Here is a 22,251-nt window from a genome sequence, read left to right on the forward strand (position 1 = left end):
CAACACCAAATATTATGAAGCCCCAAAAAAGTATACATGCTATTGGTTCAAAATAGATTCCTTCCTATGGTAAAATTAAAGATTTTTGTACATGGATAAGCTCTGCTCCACATATAAATACAATCGTCTCTCTGATTGTAGTTGACTTTCCAATGGCTTATGGAGTTGTTGTTGGTTGTGATTGATCAAATAGCTGATCGTGCCTACGGTTGTATAACTTTGTTTTACTTTTGTATGATCTATGAAATGGATTTTGAAGGGCTGTAACGCTTTCAAATGAAATATTTGCTCCGGATCTATCCTATACAAATTTGTCACAGAAATAGCGACTAAAATGGCCATAAAGCGAGCTCTTACTTCCAGATTAAAGGTTATTTTGGCACAAGTACCATGCGAAATTAGATACAGAGGTTCATTAAATAAAAAAAAAACAGTTATATTCACTTGGAGCTGGTGCCGAAGAGGATTTGCTGCTCTTGCATAAGCTTTCACATTCAAGCTTTGGCCTAATAATGTGGATTGCATGATGTGATTTTTATTGTTCACTGATGAAATATTTGATGCATTTGAAAAAGAATTCTGAGAAATAGTTTGACAAACCATCTAATAGTTCTAACAGATCACTTGGTGAAAGCATTGCTTAAAGTATATTCAGAATAATATTTGTATTGTTGTGCAGGTAATGAAGTATGGTACAAATGAAACACTACCAGACCAAGCCTTAAATGGCGATTCAGCACAGGTGTTATTTTAGCCAATTTGGAACCCACAAGTGCTTTATCTTGATTGTGGTGTTTTATCAAAAGGTGGGAAATCACCTTTAGACAATACTTTTATTTCAAACTGGCGATCAAATGCAAAAACAATTTTGTTTCTCCGCGGCTCTCTCCTCTTTTTTATGAAACTCTGCTTAAATGCAGTCAACTGTTTGTCACGCTGGAATCGCGGCTCTCTCCTCTTTTTTATGAAACTCTGCTTAATGCAGTCAACTATTTATCACGCTGGAATCATACAACTGTTTCCTTGATATATACCAAACGCTAGAAGAGAATATGAAGAGGAAGAGCAAGCTGCTTTCCCAAGTTCTTGATCACATGATATTGCTTCTTCTAATGTATTTCTGTCAAACACTGAGGGATCTTCTAACACCACAAATTGTTCAGCAAGAGATTCAGAGGACTGCAACACCCGCCTCTGTGTGGAAGATCTGTCAGAAACAAACAACTTCAAGAGTTAGATTCGTAGATCTATTACTTGATTAGAAGAGAAAATGAAGATTAAGTGGTTACTCTAGAGTCTAAATGACAAAATAAATCTTTAATTAATGTCTAGTTTCTATCCTTGCCATCAGGAATCATGCAGGGGAACCATATTTCCCGTAGTGGAGTGTCTAAATCTTGAAACATTTCCTGGTATCTTTCTTAAACTTTTTTAGTTTTTCTAGGATAAGTTTTCTAAACATTTTCAGGTCAAGTTTAGGATGCATTTTGAAAAGAAAGGCCCAATCCTCAAATCGAACTTATACTTATTTCAGTTAGATACTTGTTTGCCGAAACTTGGTAGTGAAGAGTGCTGCCCTCGAAGCAAATTTTAAGAGTTGTCTGTTTTTTCAGCTTTTAGGTTGCTTGGGTAGCCTTCCAGGTTTTTAATGCTATATATTTCTTCTGGAGGAGATTATTTGCTCTTCATAGGCTGTTAAATGTGATTCGAGTCTTCTTTTTGTGTGATTCAATTCTGTTTTTTGTTTCGATATCCTTTTACTGGAGAAGACTATTTACTATTAATGGGCTGTTCAATGCAATTTGCCTTTCTTAAGTGTACTTTTCAGCGCTTTAACAAGTAATTAATTGTACAAATATAGTTTCTGTACCTTCATTTCAAATACATTACAAAATATATTTTGATTGCAACTCAGAATTTTTAGGTTTTACATCTCTGATTACTTGTTTTGTGGTTGATGAGGTTTACAATCTGTCAATCTGACAAGGAAAGAAAAGATTCAAGTTAGGAAATATAATCGATATCTCTAATATCTAAATGATTTGTGGTATCATGACTGTTCGTGTGGAACCAAAGATTATATTAAACATCATCAAATATGAGTACAATGATATCATCAAAGCAACCTCACCAATCTCTTCCATTTTAGTTTATTTAGGAAATAAAGACAAGAAAGGGAATAAGTTTCTCTGTATTCAACTCCAAAACATGGGCATTACTGGCAGTGTTTTGATCAGAGGGAATAGCAGGGCACCAAAAAGAGGAAGTGGTGATGTAGTACTAAGTATAAATTATGAAAGATTCCCAAAATGCAAGTTCATAAAAAATGTAGATGCAACTACGCTCTTATTTGACAAATAAAAAAATGCAATCAATGGTGTACTTGGAAGAGTCAGTTACTAGCTCTCATCTTGCCATATCTCTTACATGTACAAATTCGTAAGAAAAATAATAAACTGCACTAAATCCTATAGAATAAGAATCAAAGGTAAAAAAAGAAGGTTCAGAACTTGGGAGGATTTTGGCAGTCTGAGCGAGCCCATCCAATCTGGTTTTTCTCATTGTCATAAACAACAAGGTGCTCTTGCAAAGATATATCTGCAAAATGAAACACACTTTTGTTACTTTATCTTAATACCATCACCAACATGTAGATTAAGAACATGCCTTAAGTGCTCTAGATACAAGCCCACCCAAGGTCATTCATGACATGCTTGTAGAAAAATTAGACTGACAAACACACAAACAAAAAGCAGCAAAACAATATGCTGTTTCATTACCTCCGAGAATATTTGTGTCCACATTACCGATTGCAGTACCATTCAAGATTCCCGAGCAGACGTTACCTTTTTCCTGTGCATTGAAACTCATTCAGCAGTAATCTTTTTTAATCATAGCAATCATTAAGCTTAATGAATAAATAGCTTCTTCAATAATATCTTCTTTGGCAGACTCATAATGTTGAGCCTTGAATGCTATCTTATGTTACAATCTCATCTAGTGGTAAAATACAGTTATCATAGAGTATGTCAAAGCTTATGCATGCTTACACTGATGACCAAATAACCTTCTGGGAAAATTTCCATCTGTTTTGCTCTGGCACTTCTAAATTTGAGTGTTAACAACTGAAAGTATGGTGCCGCCTTTGCAACAGAGCTGATACATTTCACAAAACTCAGAGAGCATTTAGGATACTAATATCTTTCCAATGGCCATAGTTTTTATAATTTGTAATCTAAATAATGCTAAGATGAAAAGTTTGACTTTCTGGCCATAGTTTTTATAATGTGTACTCTAAATAGGCCAGAGATTGAATTGTTGAAATTGAACTCGCACCTGATTTTCAAAACTTAACCAAAACCATTTACCTGAACCTATTTTTCCCTCGCCAACAGAGTGGTAGGAATGAGTCTGATGAATCTTGCTCCAACTGATTCCTAGCTAGGTTTTCTTTAACCTGTCAGCATTGCATTATTAGAAACAGACAAATTCCTTATAGTACAAGGGAAGGGTAATTTGTGATACTTACAGCTGAGAGAAAAGCACTATAAGCTTGATTTGTGAAGTATGTGTAGGAGCTACCACTATCAAATATTATTCTTCCTAGTCTTTTTCCATCTCCATCTTTGTCAAGGGGTTTGTTCCCAAACATCATCTGTGCAGCCCCCACATCATAGTGTTTTCTGTAAAACAAGAGAACAGTAGGATAATAGAAGTTCACAGATTATTTTAAATAACAAATTAAATCAAGAAAGTTTGTTTTAAAGGGATTCCAAGTTCATTCTTAAAACAAAAGACATGGGAGTTGTTTCTAACTAGAGGCCTATGATGCAACTCAGTGTCCCTATGAATTATGGGCCAAGTCTAAAATGCAAGATGCTACTGTAAGTAAATAGCAAACTAGCTTTATGACGGGAAGATACTTGTCAGAGAATATAGTTAACTCGTAGGAAATTCTGGATTGAGCTTCAAGAACAGATCAAAATATATTTTTAGTGATGTACTTCTCCAAGGCTTAGACAGAATGGAGTTGTATGTTTTCATGTTGATGTTTCTGAAGGAAGGAATACTGTTGCAATGACGTCTCTTCATCTTTTTCTTAATAAATATGCCATAGGGTATATGATAATAATAATTTCAGGTCTTAAACAAATACATCTCCTACAAAGTGGTTCTTAGCTGATTAACAATTATTTTGCAACGGACATAGTGTTACACCTACAAACAGATCATATAATGTGGAATGGAATAGAAAGCCTCTTGACAACATTTGTTTAGTAATTTGAGCTTAAATTGGACGTTAAGGAAGAAGTTATAGCCACCCATTCTATGAACCTATTCAAATGGAGTAATGGCTTCTTCAGCAAGGATGGAGATAGTTACAGAAAGAAGAAAGAAGTAGCCTCTATTGGAAACCATTTTTCCTACAAGTTTCCTCTTGCTAAACATGGGAGTGAGCTACAAATAAAATAAACATAAGAAGTAAATATGAATGGATAACCGTTATATATACATAGTTGGGGAATCTATCATCTTTTGAAAGGGTCTTTGCACAATGTCTATTGATTATTCCCCTCCAAAAAGTAAGCATCTTGGTCACATGATTGCATTATAGTTTATAACAAATGATTTATGGTCAGATAGAAACTAAGCAAGTAAAATGCATGCATTAATTCTCAAGTGTACAGCATGGAGCTAAAACATTTAGTTATTCAACACTATACATCTGGTACCAACTTCCAAGTATAAGGCGGTAGGCTAAACATATTAAAAACATGAGCCATGGAAATGGCTGATAATATGAAAGGAGAAAAAAACAACTTGCTTGAAAGCAGAAAGAGTTTTTCATATATTTAACATTATGTATATTCTAGAAGTAAAAGATGAATCTTTTATCATATTGTTCAAGTTCCTTTGGAAACGATGGTAAAAATGTTCTCAGATTGTTATTCACATTTGTAATAACCTAAGATGGTCCTTGTCTTATCTGGTAATCTAACTCAAAAGAGTTGGTATCCTTCTCTAAGACAGCTGAGGCAAATGACATTTTAAGATCTTCGGAAATTGGAGCCTTAGATATTTATATTTAAAAGGCCACAAAGAAGAAGAAACCTTGATGAAGATTAAGCCTGCTAAGTTGCATTTGAAAAAACAACTGTTTAAGATCTTAAGCTGGAACTAATGTACAGACATTTGAGTGACAACTAGAAACATTGAATCTAGCTCAATATCCTTCTCTAGGATAGCATGAGGCAAAGGAATGTTTCAAGACATCTGGAAGTTGGAACCTTAGATTTTTATATCAGAAAGGTCATAAAGAAAAGGAAGAACCTTGATGAATATTAAACCTGCTAAGTTGTATATGAGAAAAACATCGGATTAAGATCTTAAAATGGAACTATTGCACTTGGGTGACAACTAAAAACATGGAATCTAGCCTTTGACAATTTTAAATTAGTCGTTATCAAAACAAGATGAAAGAGTGTAGTAAATGATATTTATAGACAATATCCACACTAAAGAATAGTTAGACAGAAAATGAGATGCTAATATATATGTCACATAAAATGTGTAACAAAAATGAAGGTGGCATTGTTTATTTTGGGAAATGCTAATCTATTTACAAGCGTTTCAGGTATTTTTGTTCCAGGGCATGGAAGTAACCTTTAAGGAAAATCAAAGAGAAAGATGTAAAGATGGGATTATGCAATGTGATACAAACCAAGTCATTTGTAGATAAATTATAGAAGAGCAAGATCTATGGTTTATATGTTAAGCTAAATGTGCAACTCTGTGTAGAAGCTATGGGTTCATACTATCACCTCAACGTACTATTATGGGTATTATTCTTCTCTTGAAATTGATGTAACTATTTTATCGCTATTTAATAATCCTCGTTGTTGTTCAGCTATGGAAATATCTTTTGAAAAAGGGTTCAATAAGATGCTAGTGTTGTTCATGGGGCAACTCGGACTGTCAGAACTTAGACCTATGACAGCATGGAGAGGAAGAAATACTCAGAGAAAATGCAGGGTTAGATAGCCTAAAAAATCTCTTCCTATACAGAATCCAGATTGCTGTGGAGACTTGAGGAAGGGATGGAATAACATCAAGAGAAAACTATCAAGATTCAAAACTAGTTTAGATAGACGAAGAAGGACAATAGTTTTGGTGCTGTATCTCAGGGTACAGAAACCAGAATTACAGGAATTAACAGCAGATGTGTCTGAGCAAGTTGAAAACTCTAGGAGACCGTTTGTCTGTAAAACAGAACACAAAATGAAGATGAAGAACAACATTGTGAATATTCTGAATCCTAAAATGACCATGGGGTGGATCTGGAGGAATTTCGTCCCATCCATATAATCAAGACTGTAGATGAATAACCTTATCCAAACTCTCCATCGTTCTTGTACTGAAGCATGTTAAAGGACAGAAAACGGGAGCTCATACAATTTACACAAATTTTGGGTCAATTAAATAATCAGCACAAATGAATTCAAAACAAGAGGGCTCTGCTGATTCAGAGTATTCAAGATTAGCAGTTCCGTGAGGCTAAGAAGTGAATTTATACTATGTCCCTTGAGGTTGAAATTAAACGTGAATTCTGCTATGTGATAAACTAGGATTTGGTGCCTATTATATTGATGAAATTTTTGTGTTGAGGGTTACTTTTATGAAATATGTCGAGAAAGATTCTACTTGATTATTCTTAACTTTAAAATGAAAAGACAGCAGAGAGTGGATTTAATTTGATCTTACGTGGATGGCTTGCCAAGCATGGGAACCCAAGTCATGGCTGAGGTGGATACAAGATCATCACCAAAGAACATGTATCCCCCTCCTTGTCCTCTTCCAGAAATACAGTGACCTATCACATTCTTGACGTGGCCTTGCTTTGCCCATTGAGATGGAAGACTTGCCATACCACTTCCAAGACCCAAAACACCATCCATGTGTGTCACTGCCAAAGATCCCTGCTGGTTATATCCACACCTGTCACAAAAAACATCTATGAACATGAGTGATCACCTCGATTTATTTTTATGCCCATCACAACCACTACGGTGTTCACCTAAAACACTTTTTCCATTTTCTTTTTCTACATCCTCCACACCAGGACGGTCTATCAAGCCTTATTAAAATATGTAGTGACATTTTCTGGATAATCAAGATTATCAGATTCCATAATTCAGTAATTTTTCTACATCCTCCACACCAGGACGGTCTATCAGGCCTTATTAAAATATGTAGTGACATTTTCTGGATAATCAAGATTATCAGATTCCATAATTCAGTAATTTTCATAGTTTTAGAAGCTGTTTGAAAGAAATGAATTCCACCTGACACAAACAAACTAACTAAAAGAAGCAACACATACCCAAAAACAGAATTTGCTGGCACCCAACCTCCATTGGTGAGATTGGTGAGAAAGGCCCAAACAGTGTCTCTAACAAGGAATCCCAGAGAATAGCTATGATCGGCATAATCAATATCATAATCGCACTGTTGAGACATTCGTTTGTGGTTGTGATTATGACCACTTGCTGCCTGCACAGCGGCACACAGAGGATCGGTGCCTGGCACCAGGGAGCCTTTCTTTAGCTTGTACAACGGATGTGATCCCTGCACAGAAGACATAACCCTCTCATGTTGTCTCAAACTGCCGAAACCAAGATAGAATGAATTCAAGAAATAATAAGTGTCCACTGATGACCCAAAAGCTGAGAGTGTAGTCAAATGCATCCATTACAGTAAATCAAGGAAGTGCAAAAGACATATCCAATAGAGGAATGCAGAAAGACAACTAACAGAACATACAACAAATGCAACCCATGATGCAGATGCTAACAAGTAGAAAAGAATTTTCATATGCATCAATTGGGTCCTGCCAAGCACCATGAATATCTAGAAATCCAGCATGCTCAATGCCAGATTGGAATGCATGCTTAAACAAAAAGAAAGCAATGCATGGGCTACTGACCCAAAATGCAGAGGCTAATAACTTGGCTTATAACAAATCAGGGAACATAAACTTGGCACAGTACTGGTGATTGCTAGCAAGTGTGATGGGCCTACTACCAACCCAAAATGCAAAGCCAACTCTGAGACTCAGAAAGCTCATAACCTGGCTTATCAAAAATCAGGGGAAAGAAACTGGCCAAAATACTGGTCATTTTCTGCAAGTGGGAGAGATCTACTACCAACCCAAAATTCAGAGTCAACTCCTAGAATCAACAGGCTTGTAATTTTGCTTATAAAAAAATTAGAGAATAAAACAGAATTCAGCAAAGTATAGGTATGCTACCTAACCTATGTATTGTATGAATGCATCTACAATCTACTCAAATTACTCCAATGAAATGAGCAATACCTAGACTGGCCTAAGCTGCATACCTCGGCACAACTCTGGCAGGGAGCATCGCACTGGACCCAGGTGAGTTCACTACCAGTGTCAACATCCAGATAGTATGGCTTTGGAGGATTCCCAAGTGACATATTAACAAAATAAAGCCTGCAAATCCACCATACTCAGTTGCAATTCTAAAGCAAACCATGAATTCAAAACTGAGAATGAAATTCTGATTGTCTTCAAAATTACCCGGATGGAACGACGTTCCCTGTGAGACGAAATATTGCAGTTCGATCCGCCTGCAACCTTCTACCAATCCTGTTGGTGTCTCGGCTCACAAAGGAGGAGGCTCCTCCTTCATCATCAGCTGGTGGGTCTTTGGGGTAGAGACGGTAAACGTGGGCCTGTTGAGATAAGCCCATGCATACAGAGCAGAGTACAGTTACAAGAAACAAATTTGTGAATAAACCCATGTTGATATCAATGCCTTAATGTGCCTATACAATGCTATTATGCCTTCCCAATTGCCTATAATCAGAATTTATAATGTGAGGGAGAGAGGTGGTGGGGATATCAACTACCACAAACTATTGAGTAACAGGGGATGCCTTGTACGTGTGAAACTTGCTTCTGCTTTTTGGTCAGCGTAACTTTTTTAGCTTTACTTTTTCATTCCTTGCTCATTGCCGAAATGACCAAGTGACTTCGTATAGGGGAAATTATGTCGTTTATTATTTTCCCTAGGTAGAGTTGTCCCCTTTTTTTAACGTACTACGTCGAGATTTATTTATTCTATGATAAAACAAAGTGAGGAAAAATGTTGGAAACTTCACAAGGAAGACATTTGCTATAATATTTTGAAATAATTTATTTATAAATCGAGATTGAGAAATAAATGTCTTTGAAACACTTCTACTAATTATTAAAATGTGGCATACGTAATATAGTAGACTTTTCATTTTTGTTAAATTAAATGTAAAATATTATATAATTGAGTTAATGAGATATATTTAACAATAAAATTTAAAAATATTTTATATTATTTTTTAATAATAATTTAATATTTTATATTATTGGTATAATGAAACTGTTAATTTTTTGAGTCCCTAACCATAAAATGTATTTGAAAAAAAAATTGTATATTTGATCATAAAACAAAAAAAAATTCCAAAACATGTAAAAATACAATCTTACTAAGGAAGCGTAAAAAGTATTTGAAAAGAATTTGCATATTTAATCATAAAACAAAAGTGTTCCAAAACCTGTAAAAATACAATCTTAGTAAGGAAGTAAAGTTCAAACAAACCTATAGCCAGATGTTTCAATTTTTTAAAAAAGTTTTATTTTTCTATATTCAATCAAAACTTATAATTCAAAAAAAAACAATACAATAATATATATAGTAATGAAACAAAATTTATAACTTTTAGATAAAGTTTATACTTATATATTTTAAATATTTGTATGGTTGATGTTTATAATATCTTGAAATCACTCAAATTTATAATAATTTATACTAATTTAATTTGTGTTAATAAAAATGACCTTTATTATTTTATTTTTATTATAATTAAAAATAAATAAAATTATTTATTTATTTAATTAATAATTATATATATATAGATATATATTAAAAATTATATAATTTTTTACCATAAAAATAATTTAATGCATAATAATAATAATATATTTATTAAAAAAATAATTTATCCAATAAAAGAAAATACCTATATAATGTTTTACAATAAAAATAACTCAATACATATTATATTATATTATATTATAATTATATATATATATATATATATATATATATATATATATATATATATATATATATATATATATATTAATAATTATAAATAAAAATATGCATAGATTATTAAGGGGTTTCATGACTATCATGTCACACATAAATTGATAGGCCTTGAAACACCTGTAGTCCTTATTTCATACGAAATATTTTGCATGTTTTAATGTAAGGGAAAATATATTTGGTTTTTGGTAGGTTCATTCGCTTTAACACAAGGGAATATATATTATCCTTGAATTTTGGTTTTGGAAGGTTACTTTGCTTCACTCCTAGTGTTGCATTCAATTTTTTTCAAAGTTGTATTGAAAATGTGGACTTTGTAGTGAACCAGCACTCTTGTTATTGTCATTTGAATGGGAAGGGAATGCAATCGTTGAAAGAAGAGAGTTCGAAAAATATATAATTCACAAATTTTGTATAAGTTTTAGTTTTTCCACAGTAATAAATTGCTTAAATATTTTTGGTATTTTTGGTAAAGGTTTTAAATAGTATATTAGCATTCCAAAATTTCTAGATAAACTATTAACGTATGAACAATTTTTTTTGGTACAAATTTAATTTGGCAAATGAAAGGTTCTTTGAGGGAGTTTATTTCTAAAAGGTGGAAGGCATAAAGCATTTGCTTGGTTGAGGGAGTTTAAGTTGTATTTTTTAGGCCGTTTATCTTTATAAGTGAATGAATGTATGACTTTAAGTTAGGGGTAGTTGATAAAAATTTGATTTATGAAAACTAATAGGTTTTAGTAAAGAGTTTTCGATCAATAGATGTCAAGGGATTCATGTTATATGTTTATTATGGTTGAAACATGTAACACTAAGATCATTAGAGTTTTAGTCTTTCATCCTTGTTACCTTGTAACTTTATTCAAGGGTAATGACCACATCAAATTCTGATGGTTGGCCACAAATTACTCTTTTGTAACTAGTTGAAATGAGCAACTTATGACATGCACGCACAAGCACACCATCAAACAAGTGCTACATAGTAGCTAGACCTTGTTGCTTAGTTTAAATATAGCTAAATTAAAGTAAAAAACAATAAAGACATAAAAATTTCATCAATAGCTTATATTAATTAAAATTACAATTAAATAAGATTTGATTACTATATTTTATAAAGATCAATTTTATATATGTTGCATGGCATTAAGATGCAAGCTTCCAATAGATCAAATTGCACCTATGAATGACTATCTGGATTGGACAATGGATTGTTTTGGTAGTGAGTCTTCATGAAAGAATGTTCATTTGCAAGAATCCAATGAGATGATGATCTGGAAAACCACAATCTACATTTTGCAAAGACAAAAATCATCATGTGTGGGTACTGAGGAAACCAAAGATTCACACTGAAGCCCCTCCCCCATAACTACAAACAAAATTCATAATTCAAACATGGAATTCCGTTTATAAATAAATAATCTATGGTTTGTAGAGATAAAAATCATCTTATGATAGTGTGATAGGAAATCATAAATTTGCTATAATTTAACACAAAAGCTCATTCCCTTATTCATAGTATTGGCATCAACCTTAATTTTTCATGGATATTAAGATTAGTCCAAATTTAAAAATTGAACAATTTAATAAATAGATAAATAATTAGAAATTAACCCAATTGCAAGGAAAATGTGCCCCCATTAGAATATCAATACATTTCTTAGCATTGAGACCTCGGGTACTAATATTCGATAAAGATGACTACTTTGGCGCAAATTATTATATAGTTCTACAAACTACTCCTAACATGAAAATGTTACTCTTATTAAACAAAACAACAAGGCAAGAAAAACTATTTGAAATTGAAATAATTTTTGAAAAGGGTTCACTTGCCTGGATGTACAACTGTCAGTGATGCACAATGGGGTAACTTAATCTATACAATTCAGTGAATGTGTAGAAGGACAACTGCAAACAGTGTAAAATATAATAATTTAAGCTCATGAGCACCAAAGTCTACTATAACCAATTCACTTAATGCGATCAAAAAATGAAAAATTGGCCACAATGGTCTAAACTCTAGGATGATCAATATATGGCCTTTTGTAGCCTATTAAACATCACACTCTAAGCTTTTATTACAGTACAAATACATCCAAATCAAATTTTTAAGACTGCAACATGCATTGCTATAGTCTTGTTGTAATTATGTTAAAATAGACAAATGAAAAATATTGGCACATCAATTAGTTCTATTTCATATCAATGATCTAACTAAAATAATTTTAGTAAAGGATAAGGGTATGAAACAAAAGATCTTTACTCATTGTTGCATAATTTTTATCCAAGCAAACTAACTTAGTGTAGAAAATGTAAAATATCGCAAAACGTTGAATCAAATGAAGATACAAGGAATCAAATGAAAAATTGACATGGGCATAAAACATGTTTAGAAGGCTACAACAACTGCAATATCATTATCATAATAATGAAATTGTTTTTTTTACATGTATAGAAAAAAATGACTTGAGATCGACCTAAAATTGATTCCATGAATCAAATGAAGACACAACGAATCAAATGAAGGTTTGACATGGGTACAGAATAGGTTTAGGAGGTTGCGGCTCTTTTTTATTTTTTTCCCTGAATAAATTGCAAAAAAACCATAATTTCATTATCGCAATAACAAAATTATATGTTTTACATGTATAGAAGAAATTGACTTGAGAATGACCTAAAACTAAATTTTTAAGTCAAAATTACAACACAACAATATTTATATTTTCAAAGTCTTACTAAAAACAAATACAGTGACCACAAAAAAATTGTCACCTAATAACTACTTATATATATATATATATATATATATATATATATATATATACACACACACACACACACAATCATGAGTGTATTATTTCTGTGTTGGTCATCCATGATCTCGTGATTTTTCCAAATTTCTTTTTGCAATAGACCCTTCTTTCCAGAGATTGTGGGCAATTACATTGTTTTCCTATAAATAGGAGGTTGCACCTAGAATAAGAATGTCAAACTAGAAGATGTTAAGTCTGAAAACATACTCCTATAAATACAGAAAAATATTATATACAAGCACTCTAAATTTACCTCGTTGATAAAGCTAATAACTGAAAATGCATGTTATTGACCAAGAAAAGAGTTCCATATAAGCCAAATATTCAATGTTTTCAATATTCATATACATTGTGCAAGGTCAAAATCATTTTCTAATGTAACTGTGGAGATGAATTCGAAGAAGCGTTGCTAAAGAAAAAAAGAGAAGAAATTGAACAATTTTTTGACACAAAATTGACTATACAAGCTTGAATTTATAGATTTTATTTATAGCCTATAGAGAATGGAGGACATGACCGAAAATGTTTTGGAATTACTCAAGGGATGGTTGGTCTAGCATTTTTGCAATAGATGGGGGCCCCTTGCAATAGCGTGAAGTTATGTGAGTGTTGGATGCATATTACAAAAGCCTCTTAAAGTCGGACTAATATCTATAGATGCACAAATTAATACATGGAAACCCTACTATGCACATAGGTAAAACCACAAGGCAATACCAACTTGATATCTTTTGCTATTTCATCAAAATTTCATACATGCAATGCAAGTGGCCAACACCCTTGTATGAAAATAAATAGCAAGGTTTCAAAGAACCATGTTATATGCAAAAAAATTCCTATAATAGCAAACCCATTCTTCTATCCACATGTATAAAGTGATATAAATTGATAACTTACATGTAAAATAGAAATCCAAGAGATAGTGGCTCAAATATGGAAAACCAACAACATTTCCTACGAGATCTAGAAAAACAATGGTTGAACCATAAAAAAATCAACTAAGTTTTCTAGTAATGAAATTACTTTCCTGCATACAAATTCTCTACTTTTATGTCTTCCCCAATATTTCTCTACATTATTCCTTCCTTTCCTCTCCTCTCCAATAAACCCCTCACCAGCACATAACCTATTCATTCGAATGACTAAAGGATGACCAGATTGAGATCACACGAGGTTTTTCACTCTGGGGTAGTTTTGGTGGTCTCACGTAGATTGGATGATGTGCATTACAACTAAAAGACACTGAGTAAATCAATCAACAATATGTGGAATCCAAGATATAACATATGTATAAATAGAGGCAAGAAGACAAATGTATTCATCATTTCCAGGATTTAACACAAGAAATTACATGGTGATACTACTTGATCTACTTATTTAATGCAACACACATTCCACCATCTTTTATGGTTGATATCATGGAGCTGGGTTACACTTTTTGGCAAAGCGAGGGTGTGTTTCAGTGAAAAAAGGATGCTCGACCAAACAATTTTAAGCACTCGATCGAGTAAATTTTAAGCCCTTGATTGAGCTATTTAGGTGCTTAAAAATAACTCAATTGAGCGTTTAAACAAACCCTCAGTCGAGCCCATTTCTAACATGAGTTAGAGGCTTGATCGAGCTATATGTTTCGATCGAGCCTATGGTTCGATCAAGCGCTTTAGCTCAATCGAGTGTTATTTTTTATCAAAAACCCCAACCACGACCTGCACAAATCATTTTGCTCAGATCGTGAGAGGAAAAGGAGTTCTACCAAAGATTTCTAAGCTCAAACAAAATGGAAGAACTCAATCCAGCTACCCATCAACCCCGCCAACGACCTAGAGGCCCAAGTTGAGGTAGGTTCCTGTCATTTTTGTCTTTTTTTTTTTACAAAGTAAAATAAATTAATTTGAATAAAAATATACCATACAAAAACTAAAAGAAAAAATAAATCATGAAAACCACAAAAAACCACCAAGAAAACCCTTGAAAACCAAAAACAACTTAGAAAATCACCAAGAAAACCCTCGAAAAACACTAAAAAAGCTATAATTTAGGTTTTAAATTTTTATTTTTTTAATTTCATTGTATAAGTTATTTGCAATGGTAGTATGTTTATTATAAATATTTTCTATGGTAAAAAATTTATTTTTTAATTATTTTACATTTTAAAGTTTTTATTAGGAATTTAGTGAAATAGAATTGGAAAAAAAAAAATATTTTTTGTTATTAAAAATGCATTTTAAATTTCTAGAGAAATATGCAAAAAAAAAAAAAATTCAAAACAGAAAACAATTAAACTCTAACCAATAAATAAATAAAATAGAAGCTTTAAATTGACATAATGAATATGGTTTCTCATGGTGAACCTCTATTAAATCAAACAAGATATTTTGTTTCATTTTTTATTTTAAATTAAAATAAATTTATATTTTAAATATTTTTTAATAATAAATATAATAATTTGTTTAAAAAAATAATTGTACTTAAATAAAATATTAACTAAATTAAAAGTCCAAAACCATTTTTTTAAATTTAATTAAATTTTATTAACCAAAATAAAACACACACACACACACATATATTTATATATATACCATTTAACACACATATATTATAAAGATATATAACATCTAATATATATTTATAATATATGTGTGTTAAATGGTATAGCATAGCATAGCATGTAACATAACTATATAACTATATATATCACAGTTATAGTTATAACATCTCTCTCTCTCATACACACACAGATATATATATATATATATATATATATATATATATATATATATATATATATATATATATATATATATATATATATATATATAACATTTAACATAGTTTTATAGCTGTTTAATATGATGTGCTCTTCATAATAACATACGATGGGTGATGCTCAAATTTTTTTAAGGCTCGAGTTGATCCATAAACTATAATTTTCCTCAACATTTCCACTACTCATATTTGTAGAATTATTTAATATAATGATATGAAAAATATATATCTCTTAGTTCTCACCTTTGTTAAATTGATTAGTTGAGAAATGATTTTGTAACTTACACTTCCTATCTTTTTATTTAACTATATAACACAACATAGCATATATATATATATATATATATATATATATATATATATATATATATATATTCAAGTTTCAACAATGCATTATTGATACATACATTAAATCCATGATGACAAGTACATTTAAATTGAATATATGATTATTTTGACTCTTTTCTATTTTGTACCATATGGTTTTATTATGTAGTGTGTCATACCATAATCATTGTCTTCATGTGCTTGCACCTAGTACATGTCATGTGTCAAAATCAAACATTATAAGGACTTGTCTTATGGAGTATTTGGTTGGCATAAAGTTTTATTACTTTTGCAAATCTGTTTATTTAATTTTATTACATATATTTACATATTTCTTCTCTATGAATAAAATGCATAATTTATAAATGGGAAAAAGTGTAAGTTAGATTTGATCACATTTTTCGATTGTGTTTACATGGAACTAAATACTTTGGTTGATAATTTATAATTAAAAAAAACACTCTATTTAGTTTAGGACTTCAGCCTAGATTATTCTACTTGAGTTTATAAATGGTTTTCTTGCCAACATTCTTTCTATGCCAACATTTTTTTCTTAGATTAATTTATATGTATTATATATAATTTGCAAATCCATCTTCCATATGCCCCCCAACTACAAACCGTCGGAGTGTTGGGGGATCTGCTATACATGGTCGGTCTAGATCACGTAGTCATACTAGAGTGTATGTTCCACTCATAGATCCTCCCTTCGACACCAATCGGAGTGTCAGAGACAATGTTTTTGTCTCTATTGATGATCTTGCTACATATAGTGGACCTTCTTCACCTGTTGCAGGTATACATCTTGCATTTTAAATCCTCTTTAAACTTTAAATGTTTATGCCTTGAAATTGTCTTTAATTTTAAAATCATCTTCAATTGATGTGTTTGAATTTAATGTATATGTTATTATGCTTCTAGTTTGTTATATATATTAAATTGTGTTTGTGATTTGCAGACCCTCAACAGGGTGAAGACGAGGATCAAAGTGCAATGTCAATCCCTCTGTGGAACGATGTTATAGCCAGTATCACAGTTGAGTATGTTAGAGCCCAGTAAACATGGATCACATGAGAGTTGGATAAAATCTCTACTAATTCACCTACTAGGCGTAGTTTGTCTCTAATGTTGGATAGCATCAATAAGTTGGTCGAGACATACCAGAAGGAGGGCCCACAAAGCCATCTCCTATATTCCATACATAGGATTAGGAGGCTAGAAGTTAGAGTTCCACATACTTGGAAGTCGGTGTAAGACGTTACCAAGAACATTGATGTTTGTGGGGATTTGTTTGACATCCTCTAGATTGTCGTGCTAGACATGCTAGCCCAATTCTGCTAAAATATTTTAAGAATGTTGATGCGACCCCTTTTATTTATGATTGATTCATTGGAGCTTGGGGGCAGCTCCCCCACCATGACAAGTCCCCATTTACTTTGCAAATCATATATATGTGGAGTTTGTGCTACATATGAGGATAAATTACAAAATCACCAGATCTAAGTTTTATGGACCCGGCTTGGGAGGTAGTTATGAATGTGTCAGGGCTCGCAGGGACCCTATGCATGTAACACCACCTCTGAGATTATTGCCACGACCATCTCAGAGCGTGGTATTTTTGACGGAGTTAGAGTAGTCGTCGCAACATGGTGTTGAGACTAGGCATACCATTGTAAATAACATGTAAATGACATTGGTCATTTCTCATGTTGCATTGCATGGAGAGATGAACAGATCATCTGTGTTGCCTTGTGGCCTAGGTCAATTGCATTACATGATGATTCATATCTCGAGAGTCTAGGGCATGACCAAATTTTTTCATATGCACGTAGTGTCGTGATATCATATGTGACACTTGGAGGGTGTGCATCCCATGTGACACAGACCAAGTACATTTATACAAAACTTTTGACTCTTATCGTCAAATTATACATTGTTTATATTAATAAGTTCATATCAAATTGCATTTATATTAATAATTTCATGATAACATGCATGCATAACCCAACTATAGAGATCAGCTTTTGAGGTCATCTGAGGGGGTAGTTGACCAGCCAGAGAAGCCTCCCCTAGTGCATGTTTCCATGGCTTGGTCTCCTCCACCTCCACCTCCTCCTCATAACACGCATGGACTAGTAGTTGAGGTAAGATTTTTTATTCCTAAGATTTCAACATTTTATTTTTTTAAGTTACATGTATGCATGATAATTAATTCATAGACTAATTATAAATTTTCTTTGCCATTGTGTACATGGGCCTAGATGTAGAGGAGTTTCGATGCTGCAGTTATGTGGGCACATGAGTGGGATGTTGGGTATAGAGGCATTGAGCCACAGATCGGGGAGCACCAAACCCAGATTGATCGGGCCCCCATCCCACTTGACTTCCATTTTCACTCAACTAAGTCACAGGTAGGGGACTATTTAAATGCATAATTCAAAATCATTTATTTCCATATTGTTTATTTTTTACAAATAATGTTCTAATTAATTTGAATTTGAATGTGTTATATTGCAGTATCAGATTATGGATGCTCACTCTGTGCAGAAAAACACACATAATAGTTCTAGATACTTTCTAGAGTGGATCATAGATAATTTGTATATTTTTAGGCCCATTTCATAGGGAACATTCACATGTGATGTACAAACTTTGTATATTTTCATACATGGACAATTTATGGATGCATGAACATTATTTCAGTTTATGGATGCTTATTATTTCAGTTTGTGGATGTTCATGTATAATGTAATTTGTATATATTTTCATATGGATAGTTTATTATCATACATAACTAACAAGATAACAATTTTGACTTCTTAGGAAATAAATTAAGAAAATAAGTACAATCTTAGACTATGATGCAAGTCACTTTGATACTTAAAATGAACTAAAATATATGTTCATGGTTCAATTAAAAAACACAAATAGGATTGAAATACATTTTAAATTCAATTTTAAAAGATGTCTTCAACTAGTAATGTTCAACTAATAAGTTTTATTAAATTTTATTTCTTTTGAGGTCATCTACAAGAGCTTAGTCATAACACATGATAGAAGTCATATGTATTGGAATTTAATGTACCAAAAAACACTTAATGATATATTTCTAGATAATTTATATAATTTCATGAGCTTTCTTAAATGTAGTTGGCTATTGAAATATTTCAATCAATTCCTTTACTTAAGACATTCAGTTAAGAACATTCAAGAAGTAAAATTTTACAAAATAACAATTTTGAATTCTAGTTTCATACACTAAGGAAATAAGTGCAATCTTACTATGATGCAAGTCATTTTAATACTTAAAATGAACTAAAATATATCATGTACATCAATTTAATATTGAATTTGTAGAAAGTGTCTTTTAGTTCAGTTAATGTATGTTAATTTAAAAAATTAATGATATGTTTATATAATTTTATGGATTTTCCTAAATTTATTTGCCTATTCAAGTATTTCAACCAATTCCTTATCTTAAGACCTTCAATTAAGAACATTCAAGAAGTTAAATTTTATAAAATAACAATTTTAGTTGTCATATTGGCTTGTAGAAAGTGTTTTTTAGTGCACAATCAATGTATGTTAAATTATAATGATTTTAAAAGATGTCAAGATGTAAACTACAAATAAGTTTTATTCGATTTTATTTCTTTTGAGGTTATCTAAAAGAGCTTAATAGTCATAACATGATATATATATATATATATATATATATATATATATATATATATATATATATATATATATATATATATATATATATATATATCTATATATATATATATATATACATATATATATATATATACATATACATATATATATATATATATACATATATATATATATATATATATACATATACATATATATATATATATATATATATATATATATATATATATATATATATCCTATTTGTTGCACTTTTTACAATCCAATATGAAGCATGTGTGTAACTCTTTCCATGTTTTATATCAAATTGACACATGACATATTTATTAATAACATAAAAATATTTCAATGTTGTTCATAACCTAGATAGTTGAATTTCCATTTTAAATAAAATAATATTATATCAACTTGGTTGTTACATACTGAAATGGATTTTCTAGAAACCAAATGTATGACATGTATATAGATCTATAAAATTTCTTGCATGCTCAATATGAATACTATACATGATATTTAAAAAATTTATGATAATTTTTTTAAATTAAATCTAAATCTAAATCCCTATTGATTCTAAATTTTAGCTAAATTTTAGATCAATTGGGTTCACATAAGGATCTTATCCCTAAAAATAAAACCTTCTTGAAATTTGGTGTATTTTAGAAACTTAAGCTCTTCAAGGAAACTAAAGCTTATATAACATATATGTACACCATTATGAATCCATCCTAGATAAGAGGGAAACATTTCTCTATTCAAAATTATAAATTACAAGAGTATTCAATTGTCACATTTATAAATTACAAAAACCATACATTTGAGATCTCTTATACTATATTAGATTACAGTTGACTACTATAGACTCGGCTTCAGGGCTTGCCATTTGCATCATCTACTCATCTAGCCAATGGCTCACAAGAATGCAAGTCACCATAATACATTCATGGTCAAATTTTGTCATCTTCCATCTCCTTGGTTCACCTTTCTTTGTTTTGATTTCTATGAGATTGATCCAAGCTGCTAGGAGTATATGATTGTATTGACAAGATATATATTCAGGCATAAAATCTCTATAAATGATGTGATCAGTCTTTTTTTTAACCTTTTCAAAAAATGGTCCATCACAACCATGTCACCAATTTGGTATGTGATTTGTGCATCTTAATATGGTCTCACCAACCTACTTTTCATCAGTGTGCATTGCATCAAATAATAGGCCATGCTCTCTTCCTTTCCTATGGGGGAAATGACAACAAAAACACCACCTACAACCAAAATACAAAATATGTATTAGTTAAATATGTTCAAGATTTCAATTTATAGATGAAATTGTTAACGATAGATTGGCCACATACCTTCCCTTACAAGATTAAATACTTGATCATGATCAAGTGAAATGATGGCCTCTTCATCGTGCATCTCTTGACACATCAGAATTGGATGAGGTCCCTTTCGATTAAGAGGGACATATTTCCATCCTTTCACATACCTGTGTTTTTCATAGTGATTAAGTCTACATCCATCAACACCAATGCAAAACTCACAAAAACATGTGAGTTTTCTTATCTCGATGGAAAATATTTCCCCCATGTCTTTGCTTCGAACTAAGTGTAATTCCCTTATTCCTTCTACAATATTACAATGCCAAGGAATGGATCTATTCACATTGCCAAGTTCAACATTCTAGAAGAACCTACACACAAGCCTAATAGATTTGTGACCTTCATGTCCTAAATGGGATCTGCACCAGTTGACCACCTTTAGTGATTATTTGAGTCGATTTGCATCAAGACTCATTTGGTACCTCCTAAGTTCTCGCTTCACATAAGAACTTGCACCATCATTCTCACCCTTTCCATGTCCTATTTCAAATTAGTTGCAAGTATGTTGAATTTTTGTCTTTTTATGTAGTCAACTCAACCAATAAAAAGTGTGTGCTAACTTCAATTGCCCTGCACAACCATCTGACCATATCCAATGCTTCCTGAATGATGTGTTTTTTTTTTTTTAATGATTCATAAATAAGGTTAAAGAAATTTTGCACGAACAATGTGTCATGCTCATGATCATTACTGGTGTGAAAATGATACTCCTTAATCACATCACACGACTTGTTAGTGTTATCCCTTCCATCAAGATTCAATTGTACATGTCTGTACAAAACCTGCATGAATATGGGCACTTGGTCTGAATGATAATACTCACTATGTATCTATATATGAGGAGGAAATATGTAATTCTAAGCAAATTCCACCACTGATAATATTTTTTATGGCTGAAATACTTCATGATCATGCTTAATTCAGATGCTTTCCACCTAGACCTCTGCGAGTGTTTGATATATTTATAGATTTGGTTTCGAAGCAACCCCATGAATTGTGAAATAGGAATCTCATCCTCAACATAGTTTATCCTCTTAGGTTCCATAGTTAAAGAAGATGGTTGATTTCCCACGACATAGTCATAATGCTTCCATGTGACATCTGACATCCCAGACTAGTTGG

General features: G+C 31.8%; 1 protein-coding gene across 1 annotated transcript; it reads right to left on the reverse strand.

The window, feature by feature from the left end:
• Positions 1–624: 624 nt before the first annotated feature.
• On the reverse strand, positions 625–8,881 carry LOC149204498 (aspartyl protease APCB1-like). The gene is made up of 10 exons (XM_089394732.1): positions 8,603–8,881; positions 8,398–8,515; positions 7,382–7,626; positions 6,763–6,996; positions 3,530–3,683; positions 3,369–3,457; positions 3,051–3,156; positions 2,781–2,853; positions 2,511–2,598; positions 625–1,207 (listed from the first exon to the last, which is right to left on the reverse strand). The coding sequence occupies exons 1-10, from the start codon at positions 8,824–8,826 to the stop codon at positions 997–999; spliced, it is 1,542 nt and encodes a 513-aa protein (XP_089250858.1). The 5' UTR covers positions 8,827–8,881; the 3' UTR covers positions 625–996.
• Between the last annotated feature and the right edge of the window lie 13,370 nt (positions 8,882–22,251).

This window comes from Pinus tabuliformis, chromosome 1_2 (genome assembly GCF_031772625.1).
Source record: "Pinus tabuliformis cultivar Carrire ecotype Pingquan chromosome 1_2, CPIR1, whole genome shotgun sequence".
In the NCBI taxonomy this organism is placed as follows: Eukaryota; Viridiplantae; Streptophyta; class Pinopsida; order Pinales; family Pinaceae; genus Pinus; species Pinus tabuliformis.

What these genes read in the sequence shown, in the direction of transcription:
- LOC149204498 (XM_089394732.1), bottom strand. Translation starts at nt 8,826, where the DNA reads ATGGGTTTATTCACAAATTTGTTTCTTGTAACTGTACTCTGCTCTGTA. An exon ending in ATAGTGCTTTTCTCTCAGCT is followed by an intron (nt 3,458 to 3,529) that starts GTAAGTATCACA and finishes CAATGCTGACAG; the next exon opens with GTTAAAGAAAACCTAGCTAG. An exon ending in GGACACAAATATTCTCGGAG is followed by an intron (nt 2,599 to 2,780) that starts GTAATGAAACAG and finishes TTCATTTTGCAG; the next exon opens with ATATATCTTTGCAAGAGCAC.